Raw genomic sequence first — 23,890 nt, forward strand, 5'->3', positions numbered from 1 at the left:
ACTGTAAATAGAAGACATTCTTCATGCGATTATTGAGTCTCGTTTGTCTAGAAACATGTTAAACGAACAAACACAAAAGATTTGGTAAATGCAGCAGCAGCCTAAGGCTGCATTCCCACAAACGTATATCGGCTCGGTTTTCACGCCGAGCCGATATACGTCCTCCTCATCTGCGGGGAGGGGGGGGGGGGGAGGATGGAAGAGCCAGGAGTAGGAACTGAGCTTCCGCCCCCTCTCTGCCTCCTCTCCGCCCCTTTGCACTATTTGCAATGAAATTGTAATGAATTAGCCCCCGTCCCGCCTCTCCCCATTGCAAATAGTGCAGAGGGGCAGAGAGGAGGCAGAGAGGGGGCGGGAGCTCAGTTCCTGCTCCTGGCTCTTCCATCCTCCCCCCCCCCCCCCCCCGCAGATGAGGACGATGTATATCGGCTCGGCGTGAAAACCGAGCCGATATACGTTCGTGGGAATGCAGTCTTAGGCCCCCTGCACACAGGCCGAAATTCTGCAGTGGGATTTCCCGCAGAATTTTCGCTGTGCCCGCATGCATAGGATTGCATTACAAAACGCAATCCTATGCAAACAGCCGCGATTTGTCCGTGTGAAAACACACGCAGAAAACAAAATCGCAGCATGTTCTATTTCTGTGGGTGTCTCGCAGAGGCCCGCACAGAAACGTCACTAGTGACAGGCCGGCTCAACTCTGCTCACGCGCCGGCTGGGCGGCAGCCGACACATCAGAGCCGAAGCTGCGGGAGCAGGTGAGAGCCGCACTGGCCCCTGCAGGGGCATGGGTCGGATCCCGCTGCAAGAATTCTCACAGGGGATCCAACCTGGCCCTCTGCAGGCGGCCTAAGGCTGGGTTCTCATAGGACGGAAATCCCGTGGCTTGGCCGCATTGAAAAGCCGCGGGATTTGCGCAGCTTCAAAACCTGCAGTATTTCGCCGCCAGTTTTGGAGCAGTACCGCCGTCAGCATTCCACTGCGGCTTTCTTGCCCCAGTCAGGCCGCAGCAGGGAGGAAAAAAAAAAGCATTGACATTCCGCGCAATTGAATTCCCCACTGCATGTCAGTTTCTGCCCAGCTTTGCCGTAACGGACTGGCCGCACTGTCTGGATAAGATTTTTGCAAAATCTTGTCCACATGGCTGGCTAATCCCGGGAAATTCCACACGGAAATTCCGTCCCGTGTGAACCCAGCCTAAGATCTCCCTTATACAGCCGTTTTTGTTCAGGGTTTAGCGCCGAATGCTGTACAAACCTCCGTTCACACAAGCGTCAAAACGCTGCGCTTTGACAGCAATGCACGTTTTATCTTTGGTCTTCAGCCGTTCGTCACCCATTGAAATGAATGGGCAGCGGTTTCATCACTGCTGAAAACGTGGCACAACTTGGTACCACATTTTTGGCCGTGCGAAATGCCAGCTAGGCTGCTTTAAAAGAAAAAAAAAAGGGAATACTCATTGACGCTGTCTGGTCCCTACTGCTGCTCTCCGGAGCTCCTGGCCACTTGTCAAGCAGACAGAGGATCTTTTCCTAGTGATGGGAATTGAAATCCTCGCCTCCCAGCGAGAGATTGCTCTGATTGGCTGAGTAACAGCCAGAGGAACATCAAACATGCAAAGAAGGGGCCAGCATGATTTGGGAGAGTGGTACCATCTCTTATCAGGGGTAACCTCCAGGTGGCATAACAAAACTGGTATAGTGACGAGTCTAGAAACATACAATAATGCCTTACACCATAAGGCAATAGTGGGGGGTTAGGAAGTAAAAGTTCCTGACAAGTTCCTTTTAAAAAGTGGTTGCTTAAAGACATAAACAAAGCTATTGGACGTGGCTAATTGAAGAAAGCATTGACCCAACAAGAATTGTCAGTTGAACCTATTCCATCCAGTAAAGGATTAAGGAGTGTTCATGTTGCAGTAGAAACCACACCAACATTAAGGTGGAAGATAAGCAGTTGGATTGGAAATTAGCAGCAATTCCCTACCTCAATAATCTAACTGCATTTAGCCACATGCAAATTGAAAACCGTGCCGCCTTGAATTTCAGGAAGATGACAATCATTACCTCATTCGTCCAGGCACATAGGTATGCAGAGAATTAGAACACTTATTTCATTGATGGGAAATAGGTTTGGTGAGGAAGTCTTTTTCCAGATAATGCATCTCCTCACAGAGCAAAGAGTGATGAAGCCTTTCTTCATATAAAAAGCACATCAACTCAAAGACCTGGTCAGCAAACAGTCTAGATCGATTGTGTTGAAGATAGTGACAGAAAATACAAGGATTATGGCCATTGTTAGGATATCTAATAAACTACCACCAACCACAAGAAAGAAAAAAGGTAGCGGTTCTTGTTGGATTGCGGTTACAATTCTGATACAGCGCCACCCATCATTTGTGTGCTGTGCCTGGTACTGCAGCTCATTTATATGAGGCTCAGTTAGACTCCTACATTGAAAAGACTAACTCAATACCAAAGCTGCGGTTGCAGAGATTATGTTGACTAAATGACTTAATCCAAGTATTTATATACCAACAAAGGCCAGACCGCACCTTGAGGAATTCTCAAGAGTTGTGCAACTTAATATGTAGAATTGCTTTCCTGGTTCTATTACAAGTAATATTGTTTAGCATAGGAAGAATGTAGCAGAGATAATTCAGTAACATTAGGAAATCCTATGGGGCTAATTATATATATTGATATCTATCTATTAGATATCTATATAACCACTGTTTATATATTATATACACACATATACTGTATTTCAGTATTCTCATTGAATAGGTGTCATTTAGGACTTTCACTGCAGTGTCTGTATAGCCCGTTTACAGCAAATGTAAAATATGTGGATATAACAAAAACTAGCTGAAACTCCTTTCTGTGCCAGGTTGGGCTGAGGGTGGCGGAGTGCCCTTTACCCCAGTTTTCTATAATAAACTCTGTATGGAGACCAAATGTCATACCCATGAAGCCCATTGTGCCAAACCTTCCCACAATACAGCACTATTCATATATTATGGATTTTATAGAAGCAAAATACAAAATTAGAACTTCTGGGGGGAAAAAATATATATTTGCATTTTTTGTGTTGGAATTCTATTTTGGACTTTGCAGATTTTCTAATAATTCACTGAGCTTTGTATACAATTTTATATCTTACTCTTTTACGACTGACTAAAACATATCTGAGAACGTGACTCTTCTCAAATATCACTGATTTGAATTGAAAGGAATTTGCTGCAATTACCGTATATACCGGCGTATAAGGCGACGGGGCGTATAAGACGACCCCCCAACTGTCACCTTATACGCCGGTATACAGTGGAGAAAAAAAAATAAATTCATTACTCACCTCCCACGGCGTTCTGTCGCGCTCCGGCAGGATGTCGCTCGCTCCGGCAGGCTGTCGCTCGCTCCTCGTCCCCGGCGCAGCATAGCTTTCTGAATGCGGGGCTTGAAATCCCCGCTTCCAGAAAGCTAATACACACGCCGGCAGCCATGACATCATTGAATGGCTGTGATTGGCTAAAGCACACGTGGCTTCAGCCAATCACACTATTCAATGACATCATTGAATGGGTGTGATTGCTAACACGTGCGCCTTCAGCCAATCACAGCCATTCAATGATGTCATTGAATAGTGTGATTGGCTGAAGCCACGTGTGCTTTAGCCAATCACAGCCATTCAATGCTGTCATGGCTGCCGGCGTGTGTATTAGCTTTCTGGAAGCGGGGATTTCAAGCCCCGCATTCAGAAAGCTATGCTGCGCCGGGGACGAGAAGTGAGCGACATCCTGCCGGAGCGCGACAGAACGCCGTGGGAGGTGAGTAATAAATTTTTTTTTTTTACACTTTTTTTTTTTTTTGTATTACCGGCGCATAAGACGACCCCCGACTGCAGAGCAGATTTTTCGGGGTTCAAAAGTCGTCTTATACGCCGGTATATACGGTATTTGTTTTAAATAAATATTAAATTACTTTTATTTCAAGGTGTTAAAAAAATATATGGTTTTTTGTACTTTATTGAAAAAAACTTGATTCATTTATATCTATGGTATGAGGAAATGTGATTAGTTCACAGGGCTGTGCGAGGCTCTGCTGAGGCCGGTGACTGACTGAGCTCACCTGTCGTAGATGTTATGTCATTGTTGCACTTAGGTAAATAAAGCCCTGTGGGGAGGAACAGAGCAGTGGTGGATCTACCAGGTAAGTAATCCTTCTATTGATATCTTTATAGCACACACCCCATCGCCCAGGCTAGATTTTGCACAATCTCAGAAAACCTCTTTAAGGGTGGCTTCACTTAAAGAAATTTTGAAAATACAGTTGCAGTTTTTGATGCAGTTTTTTGAGCCAAAGACAGAAGTGGATTAACACAGAGCGAGAACTATAAATACTTCTTCCTGTGGCTTTGGCTGTAAAAGCCCTAAAATAAACCCTATCTGCTTAAAAAAAACAAAAAAAAAACGCCACCTATCAGGCGCTTTCAGCTCCAGCATGCGTCTCCTCTGCAGCTCCGGCACACTTTTCTGTAGTCTTCAGGCAGCCCTTCCTGGATTGGAGGTTTAAAATACACGTCTCTATGAAGCGCTGGCTGTGATTGGTTCATTGAGCGCTGGCTTTGATTGGCTGATCCGCGGCATTCAAGAACCAAATCACATAAATGGCTTTGTAGAGACACAAAATCGCAATATCGCAGCAAGAAAACGTGACATCACACAGATGCAATATCGCTGCGATTCTGTGCCGCCCGTGTGGAAGCGGCCTAATAAGTGTTTCCACAACATCTAAACGCACACTCATACACGTTTATAGAATTAAAAAGCCTAATTACATGCTATGAAAAGAATTAGCAGCATTTTATAAGTATGACTCAGGTATTCCAGAGGATATTCTATAGAAAACGGTTTCTCCATTGAGATGAACGAACTGTCCTTGGACCATCCTTCGTCTGAATGTCTCCTGTGTAATACTACATTTTCCCCTGGAGCAGAAAGGTCTTGCTGGCAAAAGCAGCCATTTGCCATGGGTGCCAAAAGCTGTACCCAAGTTGTCAGAGATGGGACATGATGCAATTTTTAAAGGAATGGTCTCTTCTGTTGCAGAACTGGTCTGGATCTTTTGGGCCTTGCCCATGGAAGCATCCCCATCCCAAATGTAGAAGCTATAGAATGAAAAGAAAAGAGGTGCATTTCTAGTCTCCAGACTGCTACAGTATGTATTATTCGTGCACTCATGGTCTTTGTCACCGTGACATTACATAAGGTCCTACACTCATTATAGCTGTTCTTGTACTACAGGCTGGGCCGCTGCTCAGCAGATCTGCCATCCCCTGCAGTAGAAGTGTGCTGCCTACAATACAAAAACACATCCAGGGCACATGGGGCCTCTTTTGAAATTACACTTTCTGCCCTGGAAGCCATAAAAAGTGCCAGGACAGCCCGCTGGCTCCATTACACCCTGATCTTACCAGGGAAAATTACTACTTCCAACATGTTGTTAAATCTAAGCTAATCATACGTTAGCCTTCTGTTTCAGTGGTGTAAACTTTTTCTCTTCCACAATTTTTAGAGCTTTTAATTGTAGCTGCGCTTTTGTCATGTCAGAGCTTCATGTCAAAAATTTTGATCAGTGGGGGTCCCACTGCTAACACCCCCGCTGATCACTAGGACAAGGGGGCTGCAGGCTCACCTGAGGAGTGTGCACCTTTGCCTGTTTTTGCTGGTATTTGGCTTCTCCTGGCAGCTGAAGACGGCCTCAGAGGTGTAAAGCAGTTGCATACAGAGGCAATCTTCAGCTGTCAGAAGAAGCCAAAAATCAGGAAAGAAATCCGAAGTGGTAAAGTGCTCGGGTGAGCGCTGCAGGCCCTTCATTCTAGCGATCAGAGGGGGTCTCAGCAGTGGGACTCCCCCTAATAAAAACTTTTAACATGTCAAAAATAAGTTAAAAGTGCAGTTACTCTTTGAATATTTGTTACCATTATCTAATATTGTGGACTTGTTCTGTGTGAAGTGTTCACTGTGCATACCGTGCAATTCCATTTTTTACATTTCAGCTACACAAATATGCTGAGTGTCTTGGTTCAATTAGCCGGAGCTGGAATAATCACAGCAGAAGTATTAGCTCATATTTTGACCATTCAATCCATCATTTGTACCTAGACTGTCATTTACATACATTCATATTGCAGTTGCCTCACATGACTTGTCAACAGGACTACTAGGGGATGGCAAATTACAGACTGCTATGCCATAAAAAGTTACCATATACCAATGAACACTTCATAACAGGCTCAAGCAGTTGGTGACTATGCTCTGCACTTTTGAATGGGAACATGAATGAGGTTTAGAGGAGCATAAGGCTGGGTTCTCACTGGACGGATTCCCGACGGAAATCCCGCGGTTTGGCCGCAGCGAAAAACCGCGAGATTTCCGCTGGGAAAACGGCTGCTTCAAAACCCACGGCAGTTTTGAAGCAGCCCGGCCGCTTGCTCTTCCGCTGCGGCCGGCGCTCCCATAGAGGAGAGCACGGCTGCAGCGGGGGTGAAAAAAATGGACATGCTGCGGTCGGCAAATCCGCGCCGCAGCGTCGGCTTAGCCGCATCAGATTTGCCGTCCCGTCTGGACAAGATTTCTGAGAAATCTTGTCCACATAGCTGGCTAATCCCGGGATTAGCGGCCGCATGCGGATTTGCCGCGGCGAAATTCCGCACAGAATTTCCGTGGCAAATCCACCCCGTGTGAACCCAGCCTAAAGGCTACCATTGGCTGGAGTGATACTACACAATCTTTTAAAAGTTTGCCATTCTAGTGTTATGTGCACATAAATGAAACACAAAGCTTAAAGTCAATAAAAAAAGGAAAAAAGGATTTATTATCCATATAAAAAGTGCCAAAATATTCACCAACATCATTATTCTATTCCAACACCTTGCTCATTCTAGTGACCAAAAACAGCAAGTAACACTAATCACATTTTCTTCCACTGGTATCCGGTTCACATGTTCCCACAGTAACCAGAGTCTCTTGAGACTGGAAAAGTTTGGTTTCTGTTAGCAGTTGTCCAAATGTCCAGATTCATGTATGCATGGAAGGGGTTGAACCTTGAAGAGTATTCTTGCTTGCACATAATTGAGTGAGTCCCAATATGCTCAGAATGGGGAGGAGAGCCACTCACGGGGCAGTACCCATCGAACACGTCATTCTGTGGGGCCCAGATAGATCCAAACAGTCCTGACATAGGGGATAAGCTTCTGGTGCTGGAGAGGTAAGGCTGAAACGTAGAGCACAATCATCAGAACACAGAAGGGACATTGTAGTAACACATGGGTACTGCTGGCATCTCACATTTCAGGCAACTGCTTCCACTAAGATAACATGGGTTATGGATAACCTACTGACATCTATACAGAAACCTACTTACATTTTCTATCATCTATGACCTGTAAAATAATACACAATTCACTACAATGGTGGCTCAGTAATTAGCACCCTTGGGAACTTGGTTCTGGCTTCTTTGTATGTACTTCCTATGTTTTCATGGGTTTCATCACACATTCCAAAACAAACATCCATTTTATTTTGTATAGAAGCCTTAACATCCACTAGATTACGTTCAACTTATCAAACAAACATTTACTTACAGAGTTGCTGACGTAACTTGTTGGTTCCCAAGAGTTTGGCATAGCTTGACCTGGTGGAGGGGGCGCTGGTGGTGGAGCCGGAGGGTTCAAGTTCCAAGTAGACTGACATTGGTCAATAAACGCTGGATTTTGCACATCAGGACATGAAAAACTATTGTGGAAGTTCATGTTTTCTGCAGAATTATAAAATAAAAGCAGCATTAAATATTTCTATGCTGCATCAGAAAAAAACTCAGATTTAAATGCTGAACGTAGTGATGGATTAGCCGAAATTCTGACAGTGCCATTTAAATGGCCCAGCAGAAGGAGAGGCTCCCTCCGTTGCCTGAAAGACATGCCCCCGACGAGATTGCAGACAGTTGTTTATCATGGCAGCTTGGGTCCTTGTGAAGGCATTCAAGGCTACCATGGTCCTTTATATATAAAGCCCTGCCTGTGGTAAGGCTTAATAGAATGCCAACATAATTATAATATACTTCATTACTAAAGTATTGCAGTACATGGTATAAGTGATCAAAACGGGAACAAGAAACAAACAAAAGTAAAAATAAGTTTTAAATATTGAAAAGGTTAACGAAAACTCTTTTGCTAGTATACACAAAAATAAAAGGACTGTGAAGGTGAGGGTGATGCCAGAGGCAAGTGGGTTGTGTGTGTAGTGTGCATGGACATGCTAGATTAACCAGACACAATGAGAGAGAGATTTTTTGCAGCCATGTATGCCCTGGCTAATAGTTAGAGGTCCTGAGCGAGGCACTCCCTCTCTAGACAGTATTACAAATGAAGTTTATAATTCAGACATCCCCTTTTAATACAATAGGTTCACAGAAATAAAGAACCTGGTTAACAGCAGTCTAATGTGAATACGTTATTATCTTAATATAATGCATGCCTCTGAAATGAAAGTCTGTTCTCTCTTAGAAATCTGTAAACCATCAGTGAGTTTGTAACTGTAAAAGACTTGATGCGGGATTTATTCAGTTTCCGCAAAATAGAGGAAGACTTCGGTTTCATTTCTCTTTTTCACAGCATGCTCTTTAAAATAAAGTGCAATGCGTGCAAAATATTTATGAAACAAGCAATTTCGGTTGTAGCCTATGCATGCTGTAATGATGGATGTGGTTTTAGATATAAATACAGTGCATACACATACGTACAAATAACAGTCTAACCAAAACTTACTGTAAAACAAATTACAGTACATAGCAATCCTATACAATTCTTATTTCATACAGGGAAGCCAATTATATTATCTATACAGTGTAATTTAGTCTTTACCTTCTGGGTAAGAGTTAAAGTCATTTAACTCCAGTGATCCATAAATGCCTGGAAACTGTCCGTCACATGTTGAATTCCAATTGATGTAGCTGGAATACATAGAATAAAATATTAATACACACAGTCGTCCACACGACACAGCTAGGGTACTCAACTGGTAGATCATGATTCAAATCCAGACCGGACCCACCAGCTATCTGGACGACACAGACCTACCAACATAGATGCATTGGAGGAACGCAGTATCTCCTTCAATGCATCTATGAACCATCTGAGGGCTTAGCAGCAGGGGTGGACTATGCCAGGGAATGCATCAAGTGTGCCTACTTGCACTCTTCCCATCTCCTCTTTTAGTGCTCTGAAGCAACAGGAACAGGAGGAGTCTATGCATGCACACAGCACTACCATCTTGTGACAGCACTAGTGATGGAAAGATGTGCACTGCTGGACTGGATTTTGTGGGCTGGTGGCTGTGGGGAAGGCCATGGAGGAGATATAACCTGAATACCTTGTAGTTAGCAAAAAAGTGGAATTACTACTATGTAGGCACATTAGGGGGTATTAGTGTCCCAACAGTTTACGACGAGCTCTGTTAGATCTGCAGGAAAAGGACATTACAGTTTTGGAGAAACAGAGCTTGTACTACTTTAAATGGCTGTAGCTCTGGTTCCATAAGCGTTACCAGCATGATTCTTGGCTTTAAAATGACATCAATTACATGTCGGCAGCACAAACAGAACTGAAGCTACAGCCGTGTGAAGTGGGGTCGGGAATACTGAATTTACAGTTGTCACATTTCAGCTCTTGTGCAGAGCAGCAGGAAGATCTGCAATTCTCTTTCTTCTCCCCCTGTCCCAGGGAAGGGATGACATTAAATTTAGTTCAAGGTATGTCATTAAGGGAATGAAAGTGCACTAAAGGTGACGGACTTCTGTACCAAATATATTTGTTTACATGAGACATGAATTCAAAATCTACAATTAAAAAAAATTCTTCAGGAGGCTTTTTCCAAATTTAACATGACTGTTAGGGGGTTAATAATACATTCATGATGCTTTGTTTTACTTATCTCATACAGATCTTGAGGTGCATTCATAATTCTACAGGTTAATAAAGCCAGTCAACCATTTGGCTGGGTCTCTATAATGCATTATTCTGAATGCCAGAAGACAATTGTACTTTCTACATCAGATTACTATACTTATAAAGTCCCTGCAATACTGTAATGCAAATATATAGTGAACACGTTTTATTAACCCTTTCCAATCCACTGTCTGACGTCTTTCTAAATTCTGATTGAAGCTTGTACAGCTCCAATGTCAGAAGACGTCCAACAGGGTATTCTTACCGTCTATTACCAGCCACTCCGCTGTCGGAGCCTCTCTGGCGTGCACACACTGGCTTTAGCCAGCAGATGGCACCGTTGTATAACAGCAAAAAGAGAAAGCCTTTTAGGAAACCCGGAATCCAAAATTGGATTGGAAAGGGTTAATGCTCTTCCTTGTAACTGGCATTGCTCATCATCGGACACAGTAATCATGAACATCAGTGTAATAGATATACCACCATGCAGACCTATTTTGAACCGGTGGGGGATCCTGTGTTACACATGGCACGGAGTTCTCAAGGTTATAGTTGAGATCGTTGGTTAGACACACGGGCTGTGCAGACCACACATCTTCCTGTGGGTACAGTCCTAAAGACAAAACATTGATGTAGAAGATCAAATGATATAAAAGTCATGGCCTCCAGAGTAGTGCTGAGAATAAAGTATTCCCCCCCACCACCCAATGTGACACCATGCCTCCCCCTCATAATTATGAGGTATAGTTTATCTCTTATTTGTTCGTATGACAAGCAGACACATTGGCTACTATTTCTGTACTCATGGAGTAAGAGGAGTTTTCACAATTTAGATATGGATTACATAATGCCATCAATATGCGACAGGTAGGTTGGGTCAAGACCACTGCAACCCTTTCCAAATTCCTAGAGCAAACTGACAGTGGCCTCACCAACTGGACAATGAAGGCATATCCTACTGATAGGCTATCAAAATCTAAAAACAAGATAAAGACAAGAATTTTTCACTGGATTATCACTGGTGCAATATGAAAGAGCTCAGAACTGTAAAATACTTAAGAGGTGTTTTCCAGGGAAATACTACTGATTGGCTGGGGTCAGCTGATCAGGCGCCCATTGTCAGAGTCACAATACACAGCGGTCGGAGTGGAAGATGCTACTCCAACCCCAGTGTAATGGCTGGCGCTTGTAACTCATTAGAATTAATGGAAGCTGCACCTGCAGTTACAAGCGCCGTCCACTGCACCGAAGTTGGAGCAGTTGCTTCTGCTCCGACCCGGTGTACTGCGGCACTGACAGCGAGCCTCTATCAGCTGATCGGTTGGGGTCCCAAGCGGCAGGCCCCAGCCAATAAGCCTATCCTGCGTAAAGCCCCTTTAAATGTCAAAATCATATCTTATTTCTTTTTTACAGGTTTCTAAGAATAGGAGTCCAAGAAAGTCATTGGAGAGGGCGGCCATACTGTCAGCTGAATAATTAAAAATATAATGCTTTATATTTAACACACATTTCATCGTACCAAGTGATAAGAAAAAGCATGTGGGATCGCATAGCTCAATAATTGTGCCTCTAATTGATAAAAAAAATGTGCTGCTTTAAAACTGTTACATATCAAAAGTAGTTTAGACTTTAAATATGGGCACAAGGCCTTTTTCTTTTAATCCTGGACAACTGCTTTTAAAGTACTGCTTAGAATTATTAAGCAACCCGTAAAGTACAAGAGTTTTACCTTTGTTTTTATCAACCTCTGGTACCTCTGGGAAAGGTGAGGATAAGATGTCGGGGTAGCGAGGCAATGAGCTTATATCGGAGCTGAAAATAAAGAGAATTAAGTGTTAAAGAATCCAGCGTATACATGTTGGGCATCTTTAATGAAAGGCCTTAAGCCGCAATGCAACTCTGCAAGTGGATCTTCCAATCTATCACATCACTTAGGCCCAATGTCCACGGGCGAATTTGCATTGCAGAATCCACCGTTCAAGCCACCCATAGGGAAACACAGGTGTCCACAACTGAATTAAAGCATGCAGATTTAAATTTGTGGACCTTTGGGTGCGGAAATCAAATCGCAGCATGCTCTATTTTAGTACGGTTGCCACATGGATAGCTTCCATTGAAGTCTACGGAAGCCGTCCGATCCGCAGACTGCCGGCAATTAACATTGCGGATGCGCTGCCTGGCACTTCAGCAGCAGAGAAGAAAAAAAAAAAAAAAAGACGACCTGGACGGGTAGTCAGGGTTTTTCAGCCTTGGGCAGGGTCAGATTCTGCTGCTCACTCCCACATGCAGAATCCGACCCGCCGTGGACACGAGCCCATATAGTACTGGCATATCACTAGGCACCAGGAGTTTACGGGGTTTTTTCTTCTGGTAAAGTTTAAAGTATTTCACAAATACTTCTCAGAAATAATTAACCAATATTGGGATTACTTTGGATTGCAATTTGAGAAATACTTGAAAACTACATGTTGCAACATTGTGAAAACAGGAAGTAAATCAAATGGTATGTTGTATATAAAGCACCCTTACACATTACGGTGGTCTGCCTGTGATGTAGGACATTATATTAAAATGAGGGACTAACCGCGTCTGCAGTATCCACATACAATCCAGTGCTCACTGAAGTAATAGCTACTAGATACAGACTGCGATAACATTTAGGTTCTTACTTTAATTGCCCTTTTACATGGAAAAGGATTACTTTCATGACTATTTTAATTCAGATTTGGAAACTGCCTTTAATGTAGCAACTCTGATATTAAATGTCAAACCTTCTCAAACACAAAAGGTTAATTTATGATGGGTCTGACTCCTCTCAGAAAAGTTGCCAGGGAGATCTGGGCTCATTGGTGTTCAGAAGTATGCAGGCAAGGTGCCAACGCACACAAGGCCACCAGACTCACATTACCGGTCTGTACAAACAAGTGACTTGGAAGGGTGGCTTTCACAGGGGAAAAGCTATTCTATTGTGATGTTTTTGTACAAGTTTGCTTGTCTACATACCAGGATACAGCAATGAAGGAGGTTGTGAGAATAAACTGAAGACAAAAAACAAAGAGGACCCCTTAGAGACCGGGCTCTAACCTGCTTGCCAGGCAACAAATGCCCAAAGATATGCCTACCCTCGAATAAAGTATAATGTACAATGTACAAGCACTGTCCATGCCCCAAACGTTACATGGAGCAGGCCAGGTGACTTCAAAGTAGGAGTCCAATTGACCTTAACAAAGGCTTTTTACATTCAGCCTTCTTCTAACTGCATAGCTTTTAGGAGGAAAGTAATGATATACATCTATATACCCCTTTACCGTCACTATGAACAATAGGGGATACACAGCTACTGCTAGACTCCACCGATCACCCACATATATCCATAGGGACGTATGGATGATTATATACCACCCAAGTTGGGAGCATTTATATAAACTATGGGAACTAGGTGTGATTATGTAACAGCCCCCATATTCTCAGTAGACAAGTACCTCAAATCTGGGATATGTATTATATAGGATACAAACTTTGCAGTGTATATGCTCCTTTTAACATCTCTAAACTTACTGGATTGAATATATACACCAGGTTTATATAAACCACTTTGAAGTACTAAATCTCTGCCAACACTTTAGTACTAACTGATAGCTGAAGGATTTTTTTTCCAAGTCTGATATTGGGAGTAGTGGGCATGCCCCAAATGGGGGAAGCTATCTCAGTGATAGCGGTATGATGCGAATGCTAGACTATATCTGATGCTCGCTATCGGAACGCTGCAATTGGCACATTGACCTGCTCATTAGAAGCGAACGTTCAGTAAGGATTGGTGTTCGCTGCAGAGGCGCTCGGATAGGTACATTAATCCATCCAGGACTCTGATCACTATTATTTGTGGAGCATCTCATGGAGTTCTGATCACTAATTTAGATTGGCTGTTCATACACCAGGGGTACCTACCCTTGTCCATTTAATTATTGGGAGTGGCCAGCTTGTGAGCATGTAGCCCTTTCCCCTGAGGACAACACGTTCGTGGTGAAACATGTCGGGGTTAAATGTGTTGATCTTTTAGCTGCAGGGATTGCTGAGAGTTGTAGTACATACTAGTTAGGGGATTCTTGTGCTGCAAACTACAGCCACGTTCTTATACTTCTAGTTTGAGATACTATCATACTAACTATACATTACAGACTAACCATTCTATATGGATCTTGTTGGACACTTGAACTCCTAGCATGCTTGGACGTATGAACCACATGTATGCCTGTTAGTTCATGTTCTACTATTTACAATAAAGATTTAGGTTTTATGCTAGGGTACACACAACTTTGGGCATTTGTTGCCTTGCTGGGACGTTTGGTATAGCCTATGAGTAAAGCCCCATTTACACCGATAAACTATTGTTTGAGCGATCGTCTAAGTGACAATTTTGAGCGAGCTTTGCATACTTTATAGTAGCTAATTAGCTACTATAGAATATGCAGGTGGCGTGGAACACAGCCACAGCCACTAATAGAAGAATACAGCTGTTTTGCATAAACAAACAGCTGTATTCTTCTCTGCTCTGACTGCCAGTGTACCTGCTGTGAATTCACAGCAGGGCACAGGCACAAAGAATCTTATCAGTGCAGCCGGGTGATAACAGCCTGCTCCGCTGATAACAGTTGATCACTCAATTCTAGCAAGCTAGAATTCAGCGATCAGCGACTCGTGCACGAAAACTGCGCTATGTCCCTGCATTTAGACAGAACGAGAATCGCTCAAAAGACGGCTTTGAGTGATTTTTGAGCGACTCCCGTTGTGTCTAAAAGGGCCTTAAAATTGGGCAAATTTCAGCTCTAACATATTACCCTACTAGACAGCAACACAAGACCTGCAACGTATTATATTTTAAATGCTATAGGTATAGATAAGATTTTTACCTAAATTGTGCACTGTGAATGCAGCATAGTCTTAGGTAGGTCTTAACTCACAAAAGGTACAGACTTTAGTAACAGTAAAAAGTGGTCCTCTTACCTTGTATTACAAATACTGTGTGACAAATTTAATGAAATAGGGTTTTCTGAGGGGAAATTATTTTGTGTCGGGGCTTCTCCTACGGTGAAAAACATAATACAGTTAATAATGCAGAGTATTTACAGTTAGGAAAAAATAATCATGGTTAGTGCAAATGGACCTTCTCATCTTGTTCCTCAAAGTAAAAGGACAATATTAAAAACTAAAAACTTAGAGAAGGACTGGTCCACAGATTGAGAAAAAGAAACAAACACCTTGATGAAAAACCACAGCAAAATATAAAAAAAGAAACTGGACCTATGATTACATCATGACATTTACATTTCATTATCTTTAGAAGATCCTAACTTCTACTGTTGCTCGGTAAAAGGCTAAAACCTTTTTAGCACCAGAAGAAAATAGATTTCAATGTCTCATGATCTCGGATCATGATAATGTATCAATCTGAATGGGTTGCCCTACTCCAAGTAGATAAAAGAACAAGCAGCTTTTTTGGGGCTTTTATTAGTTGCCTATCCTTTAGGGCACCATTGGGAGCAATATCTCACAGGGCATTTAAAGTCATTTTCTGCTTAAGGCCTCCTGTAGACGGCTGCCTCGGATCCCGCTGTGAGAATTCTGCCCCGGTTCAGACCTTATACTCACCCGTCTGGCGTCTTCTCTCTCTGCACTGTGATGTGCTGGCTGCCGCCCAGCCGGCACATGCGCAGAGCTGGCGTGTCACTAGAGATGTTTCTGTGCGGGCCTCTGCGAGAAACAGATATATGACATGCCGCGATTTGTTTACATGAGTTTTCATGCGGTCAAATCGCAGCCGTCCGCCTAGGATTGCATTATGTAATGCAATCCTATGGCAGCAGGCACGGGCGGAAATTCTGCCGGAAATCCCGCCGCGGAATTTTCACCCATGTGCATTTGGCCTAATACTGCACAACACGTTTCCATATACGTTACTAAGACATACGGATGGTATACATATGATACAGGACCTTCGTGCAGTAGAGGATCCAGCCAGTCAATGTATTACATGGTTGGCCCATCTATTTTAATGGATGCTGTGCGATGCTTTATTTTGCCTGCAGAATTCATTTATCCTGATAATGATCTTTGTTGGACATTTATCCAGGAAATACTCCAACTACCTTGATATTTTATTGCCAATAGATTACAGAAAATGACTTTTACTGCACGGCATTCCTGAGTAACCGGCTTGGCATAGTTCTCCGTGCGCTCCCCTTAGTGGAGGTTGGCTGTTTGGTATAACGCTGGGGATCAGTTTATTTGTTCTATACATGTATATTGAATCCGTGATTTGTTGCTTCCACAATGGATAGATTTCATCTACTGTGTCATTTCCAGTTTTAACTAACCCGGCATGTTTTCTGGGCAATCTAATATGAAAGAAAGATATATATATATATATATATATATATATATATATATATATATATATATATATATATATATTATATAAAAAGCCTCAAGAACACCTTGAAAAAACAGATGACACAGCAATTGCGTATTTAGTGGATGTTACTACTTTGGAACAGTTGGTCACAAAAAAAAAAATGACACCACGTGGCTGACGAATGGAATATTCTGAATCTTTTTTAGTTCGATGGAATTGCTAGACTTTCTATATGTTCACTTGATTTGATGCAGCTGATCATCTCATTTGAACACGAGAAACTTAAACACTTTGATGATTCAGTCATACAGGAAACTCCATCTTCACTACAATTATATCCAACTCGTAAAGATTATAGGACATTGCATAAATCTTTACAAGATAACCTCTCTGAACTAGAGGATCACATTACTTCTATCAAAAGATCCCAGCTTGAACGAGACGCACACAACTATGAGACTAAAGCTTTGTATACTTGGTGCTTGCAGCGCAAAACACTTAGGCCCCCTGTCCACGGGCGTTGCGGTATCCTGCGGCGGAGATCCGCCGCCGAATCTCCGCCGGTCAGCATATCTGATAAATAGGCTGACTGCGGAGAATTGCCTGACGTGAGCGGAGAATCGCAATGGTTCTTCGCTCGTGGACAGTGTGCTGACGCTTTCCATAGCAAGAAGCCTAAATTTATTTTAAAGAAATCTAATACCCACAATAAAAATGTGAGTTCTTCAGATACGTCTGATATACAAACTGATTCTTCAGATCCGGACGATTCTTGCAATTATTGTGTGGCTTCAAATAAACAAAGTTCATTCTTATCCAGCTCACCACATTCCTTATTTTCCCTCTGCAAACACCCAGCATAATGCCAAAAATCCATTAAAAATTGGCAACAGTAAGCCGGTAGAGGAAAAAAAAAAAAAAAAACACAGAAAAACTACTACATGCAGAAACACAAACATCCTGCGTGAACAATGCTTTACCAGTTGTCAATCTATCGGCAGCTATTTTGAATTCAGCATAATTATCTATTCTTTCAAAGCGTCTCAATTCTGCACCCCCCCTGTAATATGAATCTGCATCACACAATCAAAAATGTCAATAAATTTATAAGACTTATAACGGTGAAGAAACATTTCCCCAATATTCCTACTATAGAAAGTACTACTCCAGTTACTCATACTACTTCAGATCAAGGTAAGTTTTTGAATATAAGGGAGATGGAAGGTTACCTCCACAGCACCACCTATTGGAAGGCAGCATTCCTTCAAGCCAAAGTTAGACTCCTTATACAAGCCTTGTAACAATGACTGGGAAGTAAAAGCAAAGCCAGACTCCATGCACAGACAGCTGTTTCAGGGTGTTTACCCTTCATCAATGTAAAGCAGGAGTCTGCCTTTGCTAGTGAAAGGCCTGGGACGGGGGTCAGAAATGTTATCTTTTCTTCTTAGGAAAAACACCTACTGTGCATGGAGTCTGGCTTTGCTTTTAATTTCTAGTCATTGCTACAAGGCTTGTATAAAGAGTCTAACTTTGGCTTGATGGATTGCTGCCTTCCAATAGGTAGCACCGTGGAGGTAATATTCCATCTCCCTTATTTGCATATTACCCAGAGTATGAATGGCCTTTTGAGTCTCCTCACTCGCCATCTAGGTGCTCTCCCTAAGGAGAAAAGATAGCGTTTCTTACCCTCAAGTTTTTGAATAGCACTGGACAAGCCATTGCTTTGGAAATGACATATGAAGACCAGTTAACTACTCTAGCTTTCATCAGGTTAAAAAAATGAGCCCATTTCTTCCCTGGATGTCTTTTCTACAACCATTAATAAATCCAAAAAATCCAATCTGGATTTTTATCTGCAACACATCGCCCATTGTTTTCAATGGAACAAGAAAACACATTGCATGGGAAACAATGTGCACGAGAGGCTTCCCATTGTAAACAATGGGAAACACTTGTCAATCCTCCGACATGGCTGAAAGCAACGCCTTTCCTCACTTATGTGAAGCGCAACCTCACATAAGTGAGGAGAGGTGTTTTTGACAGAAAAACGCCTCACCTCTGCCAGTACATCGAATGTGCGCAAGCGCAATATCAGGCAGAGCTTCACAGACAGATATCACGCTCGGCCATGTGTAGGAAGCCTAAAGGTTGTTTTAGATGTGCTCAATTAAGATTTGGTCTATACTCTCTATTAAAACAAACAAACATTTTCTTCCTCTGCAACATCGCAGACTTTTTAGATTAATTCATTTATTAAACTACTAACGACCACTTGTCAGTTAGTATGTGTGTGCTTCTCATGCTCTGCCCCTGGTGACATCATCAAAAGTCCTACTACATACAAAAAACATAGAACCTGACCAGCAAAAGAACACCACAGTTAAATGTGTAGGTCCCCGTTCGCACACGTGAGCGTTTTTTACCTTTCTATGCATATATTCTAAAAAAGACATTGTTTTTTTCATATGCCATATTTGAGGTTTATGAGAATCAGCAACTGGTCAGCAGGTTATCCCAACAATAATCAGACGTATTTGGGCATGTGTCCGGCCTTACATACTATGTGACTACTGTATGTGTTTGTTTCACATTAGTCATAGGACTGGCTAGTTAAACACACATGAATGAGAAACCTTTCAGTCCATTTACCAACAAGAGTAGTCAAAAAAACTAAGTGATGCTGGTTGTCAGCCACTTACTTGGAGGGAAGTATAGGCGATTGGGGAGGGTGTTTTTCTTATCTCCATCAGAGCTGCTAGTGCTGCTCCAGCTTCCCCAGCTGCCCCGGCTGGCCCGCACGCTGCCACGAGAGCTGCCGCAGTCCGAGCTGGAGTCCGAGGAAAACTTCTCTACAGATTTTTTTTTCAGAATCTGGTAGCACTCTAAAAATGAAGAAATGTGTACAGATTTTCTATAAATGTTAGTAACACAAAGAAATACTTTAAGAGAATTTTAAACCATTAGCTACAACCGTGATGGAATAAAACCAAACCCAGATACAGTGGGTGTTTTATTTTAATTACTTCCTGAAATAAAAGACATCTACATTTTTTGTAAAAACTATACATATTTGAGTGTCTCTCAATTACTTTTTTCTGACTGATTTTTCTTCCCTTTAAACCCCCAACGACCGCTCATACATTTTTTGACAGCGGCCATTAATCATCTTTACCTTAATGCAATAGCCTTGTATGGTGACTGCCATCAGAAGCCAAGCACATGTCAAGGGGAGTGGATGCTCCGCTGTTGCATAATATCCTGGCACCTACTCAAACAACGGGGGCTGAAGAAACAATTCCTGCTGTTTAACCCTTTACGTACCACGACTGCTGCATATAAAGCGCTGACAGAGGGAGGGGTCGCCCATTAGAGTCTTGTAATGTGATGGCGGGATACTAATGGGTTGTTATGGCATCCAGAGGCTCAAATACGGTCCCCAGGTTAGCCAAGCACGGTGGCTTCACAGGATTTATAATACACTGCAATACTGAAGTATAGTAGTGCATTATAAGAATAATATATATGATAAAGTATGGAGACTCTTAAGTCCCCCAGTGGGACAAAAATAAAAAAAATTATAGAAAAAATAAATAAATAAATAAATAAATAAATAAATAAATAAATAAATAAAAACATCAAAATCTCACTTACTATATAAAGAAAAACAAATCAGGTGCAAATCTGGTATCGCCGCATTTGTTGTGACCAAAAAAAGTTAGGATATCATTCAATCCACACTATGCACGCCATGAAAAAAACTTTTTAAACATAGCGTAAATAACTAACTTTGCCTTACAAAAAAAGGAATAGAAAGTGATCAAAAGGTCATCTGAAATGGTACCATTTAAAAGTACAACTCATCCCACTTAAAAAACCCTCTCAGCACTATTGACAAAAGAAAAAAAACCAGGATTATATGGGTCTTTGAATACAGCAATGAAAAAAAAAAAAACATTTCTTCCCCTAAGGGCTTAGTCACACGGGCGTTTTTTCGCACAATTTGCAGGTGCGTTTGCAATCCGCATCTATATAGACCCAATGCTTTCCAATGGGAGCGGGCACATGTCCATTTTTTAAATCGGATGCAGCGAAAATTATAGGACACAACAATTCGCAGAACGCATGTAACTACATTCTGCGCAAATCTGTGTTCCTGTGTATCTGCGCTCAATGGGGTCAGCGGCATCAGCGCCGACCCCATTGAGAACATATACTAAAGATCACTCTCCCATTGAATTCAATGGAGCCGGCAATTCAGCCGGCTCCACTGAAAGCAATGGGCTGCCGGCAAGCGCTGTTTTAATTTTCGGGGAAGGGCTTCAAATATAAGCCCTTCCCTGAAAACCATCCTAAAAATGTGTAAAAAAATCAATACTCACCTCTCTGCAGCTGCCAGGGCTCACCCGCGCCCAGCCGGCTCTTCTCCCAAACTGCTTTCAGTAGTATTCAGCACTTCATAAATGGGTGAGTGAGTGCTGCCTCTGATTGGCTGAGCGCTGTGACCAATCAGAGGCAGCTCTCAGCTCTCATCAGTTATGCTAACAAAATTTTTGCGAAAAAATGCCCCTTTCACTAAGCCCCAAGCGTGAAAAGGTTGCAAAAAGAAAAGAACCCAAATAACAAAACCTATATGTTCGGTATTGACATAATCGTACTGGTCTGCAGACCGCTTTTTAAATATTTAGACTGCACGATAAAGATCGTTAAAATAAGCATGACAGAATTGCAGCTTATGCTAATCTTGCTTCTAGAAAACAATGCAAAAAGAAATCAAAATGAAAAGCTTTGCCTTCACAAACCTCTGAGGAAGGGAACTCTTTCTTCGCTCTATAGCACATTATGTAACCCGACGGTAGAGGGCAAGCTCCCTTTCATGTGAAAATGGGAGACGGATTTACAAATTAGCTTGTCCGAGGAAAGATGGCACCATTACTGTGAAACCATCTCGAAGAGCAGCCCCCAGGTCACCCTAATGGAAACCTCTATAAAACTTCTACACCATACATATATGGTGCCTGCTAGAATTAATCCATTCTATCCATCCTCTTCGCCCTTATGCTTCAGGGGTTGTTCGGAGGCTGGATCTCCGTTACATAATCTGGTGGACTTGTCTAGAGGTGTCCCAGCTTTGGCCTCAGGCTAATAAACTACTCCATCAATTAATTATTAGGAGATCGCCCACCGAGAGTTAAACACCAGGTATGCAAACCTATACAGAATACATGTATGGCGACTAGAACGCACATTGCGGTACATGGAAACAACCCAATCTATCATTTCAGGAAGTAATGAATAGTTTCACTAATAGCCCTCTATGGCAGAATCTATGGTATACGGTCAGATACACTAGATAGGTACAGAGGGGTAGGTGGACCCTGGTTCGATTTGATAGATATCCTGGGACTTCTGTACAATTTTCTTTCTACCCTGTGATATATAGATTTGCCTCAAATACTCTCTAAACAGGAATGTGGAGAAGGTGGAGCTAATTAGAAGCAGGATGACCTATGTTTCATTCTTTGTTGTGTATTAGTTTAAGTTCTTATTTTAGGGCAGAAGATGCCGCCATCTTCTGACAGCCATAACCTTTTCATTTTCCCATCCATATAGTTGCGCTACGGCTCCTTTTTTTGTAGGACATCCAGTAGTTTCTATTGATACCATTTTGGAGTACATATGACTTTTTGATCACTTTTTGTTACACTTTTTCTTGGAGACAGGATAAAAAAAAAGCACAATTCTGGCATTTTTATTTTCTGACGTTAAGGCCGCCTGCAGACGGCCAGGTCGGATCTGGCTGCGAGAATTCTCGCAGCGGGACCCGAGCGTCTGCAGAGAGCAGCGCGGCACTCACCTCCTTCCGTGGCTCCGGCTGTTTGATGTGCCGGCTGCCGACACATGTGCAGACCAGAGCCGGCGGACGGTGAGTGAGATTTCTGTGCGGGGCTCTGCGAGCCCTACACAGAAATACAGCATGACGCGATTTGTTTGCCGCGCGAGATCTCGCGCGGCCGTCTGCCTAGGATCGCGTTTGCTAACGCAATCCTATGGCAGCTTCCACGGGCGGAAATTCCGTGGGAAATCCCGCCGCAGAATTTCCACCTGTCTGCAGGCGGCCAAACAGTGCAGGGTAAATAATGTGTTGCTTTGATAGATCAGACCTTTATGGACGCAGAGATACCAATTATGTATTGGGCTTTTTTTTTTTTTGTTTAGATGCTTTTATTATGAAGATGGCAAAATGATTTTTTTTTAAGTTCCCATAGGGGGCATGAGCATGCGATGGTTTGATCGCGCCTGCAGTATGATGTAATACCATAGTATTGCATTATACTGCAAACAGATAGGCCAATCTGCAGTAGCAGCCCTGGGGATTTTCAGAAGGCTCCATAGCAGCCTGCAATCTCGTTCCGGGGGGTCATTCAGGATCCCCAAATATCGATCGGGCTTTTAAATTATTAACAGCTGCGATCAGGTGGTGATTGGAGCTGTTGCAGGCGGTGTCAACTGCAAAAAAAACAAAAACAAAACAGCAGCCACCTGCATTGTATGGAGCGGGATTCAACCCCCGATCCCACTCCATACAAACCCCGAAACTCCATGACGTAGATGTACATCCTTGAGTGTTAAAGCGCAAAAGGGCTTTGTCACTAAGGGGTTAATATTCAGTATGTTATAACTTGTCACTTTTGAAAATGGCTCAGGAATAAGAATAGAGATCCTCCACTTTTCGTATCAGATTAAATAGTAGGATTTCTAAAATGGGGTTGGACAAAAAGCACCAAGTCTAATGGTGAGCATGATGAATATTTACTAGAAGGAAAAAAGTCAAAAGCAGATAGCATGAATGTTGATATTTGGGCGGTTACCTGTATCGCCACGTAGAGGCATTCTGCAAGATTTCTGTTCTCCTCTGCAAACATCTCCATTGGTCAAGGAACTCCACAACTTTCCCCTGCTTGATGCTCTTAATTCTGGTCTATCTGCCTCTTGGTAACTATGCTTCAACGCACTTTGCTCAGTAATCCTGGGTTGAAGTGGAAAAAAAATAAAATTTTTTATACTGGAAGGCAAAGTTACATATATTATCTGGACACTGGAAATCCCATTGAAACGTTGTGTACTGTGATTTATTGACTATTTTCAGTGCATAATCTGACCAAGAAACCCACAAGTCTGAAAACTGCCAAAATAAACATAGAAGAAAAGCCAAATAGTAATAAAGTAGTAAAAAAACAGAACATAACAAAGCAAAGCACTACACACGGATGAACCATAACATTGAAACAATTGAAAGGGGAAGTAAATAACATTGATTATCTGATGACAATGGCACCTGTCATGTATAGGGTATATGAGACAGCAAGTTAGTTCTTTTTGTTTTTGGTGTGTGGGGAGCAGGAAAAACTGGGCAAGTATAAGGATCTCCCTGGCCAAAAAAGTAATCAAGGCAAGGACAAACTGAACGGACAT

General features: G+C 42.4%; 1 protein-coding gene across 1 annotated transcript in view; it reads right to left on the reverse strand.

Moving 5' to 3' along the window:
• Positions 1–6,842: 6,842 nt before the first annotated feature.
• Positions 6,843–23,890, reverse strand: part of TMEM131L (transmembrane 131 like) — an 89,379-nt gene continuing 72,331 nt past the window's right edge. Inside the window, exons 28-35 of the mRNA XM_066573629.1 lie at positions 23,287–23,444; positions 19,117–19,299; positions 15,010–15,088; positions 11,735–11,817; positions 10,498–10,618; positions 8,923–9,011; positions 7,645–7,817; positions 6,843–7,274 (exon numbers count right to left, since the gene is read on the reverse strand). Coding sequence (XP_066429726.1) covers positions 6,999–7,274; positions 7,645–7,817; positions 8,923–9,011; positions 10,498–10,618; positions 11,735–11,817; positions 15,010–15,088; positions 19,117–19,299; positions 23,287–23,444 — 1,162 coding nt within the window. The 3' untranslated portion in view covers positions 6,843–6,998. The remainder of the gene's footprint in view (positions 7,275–7,644; positions 7,818–8,922; positions 9,012–10,497; positions 10,619–11,734; positions 11,818–15,009; positions 15,089–19,116; positions 19,300–23,286; positions 23,445–23,890) is intronic.

Source organism: Eleutherodactylus coqui, chromosome 7 (genome assembly GCF_035609145.1).
Source record: "Eleutherodactylus coqui strain aEleCoq1 chromosome 7, aEleCoq1.hap1, whole genome shotgun sequence".
Lineage (NCBI taxonomy): Eukaryota > Metazoa > Chordata > Amphibia > Anura > Eleutherodactylidae > Eleutherodactylus > Eleutherodactylus coqui.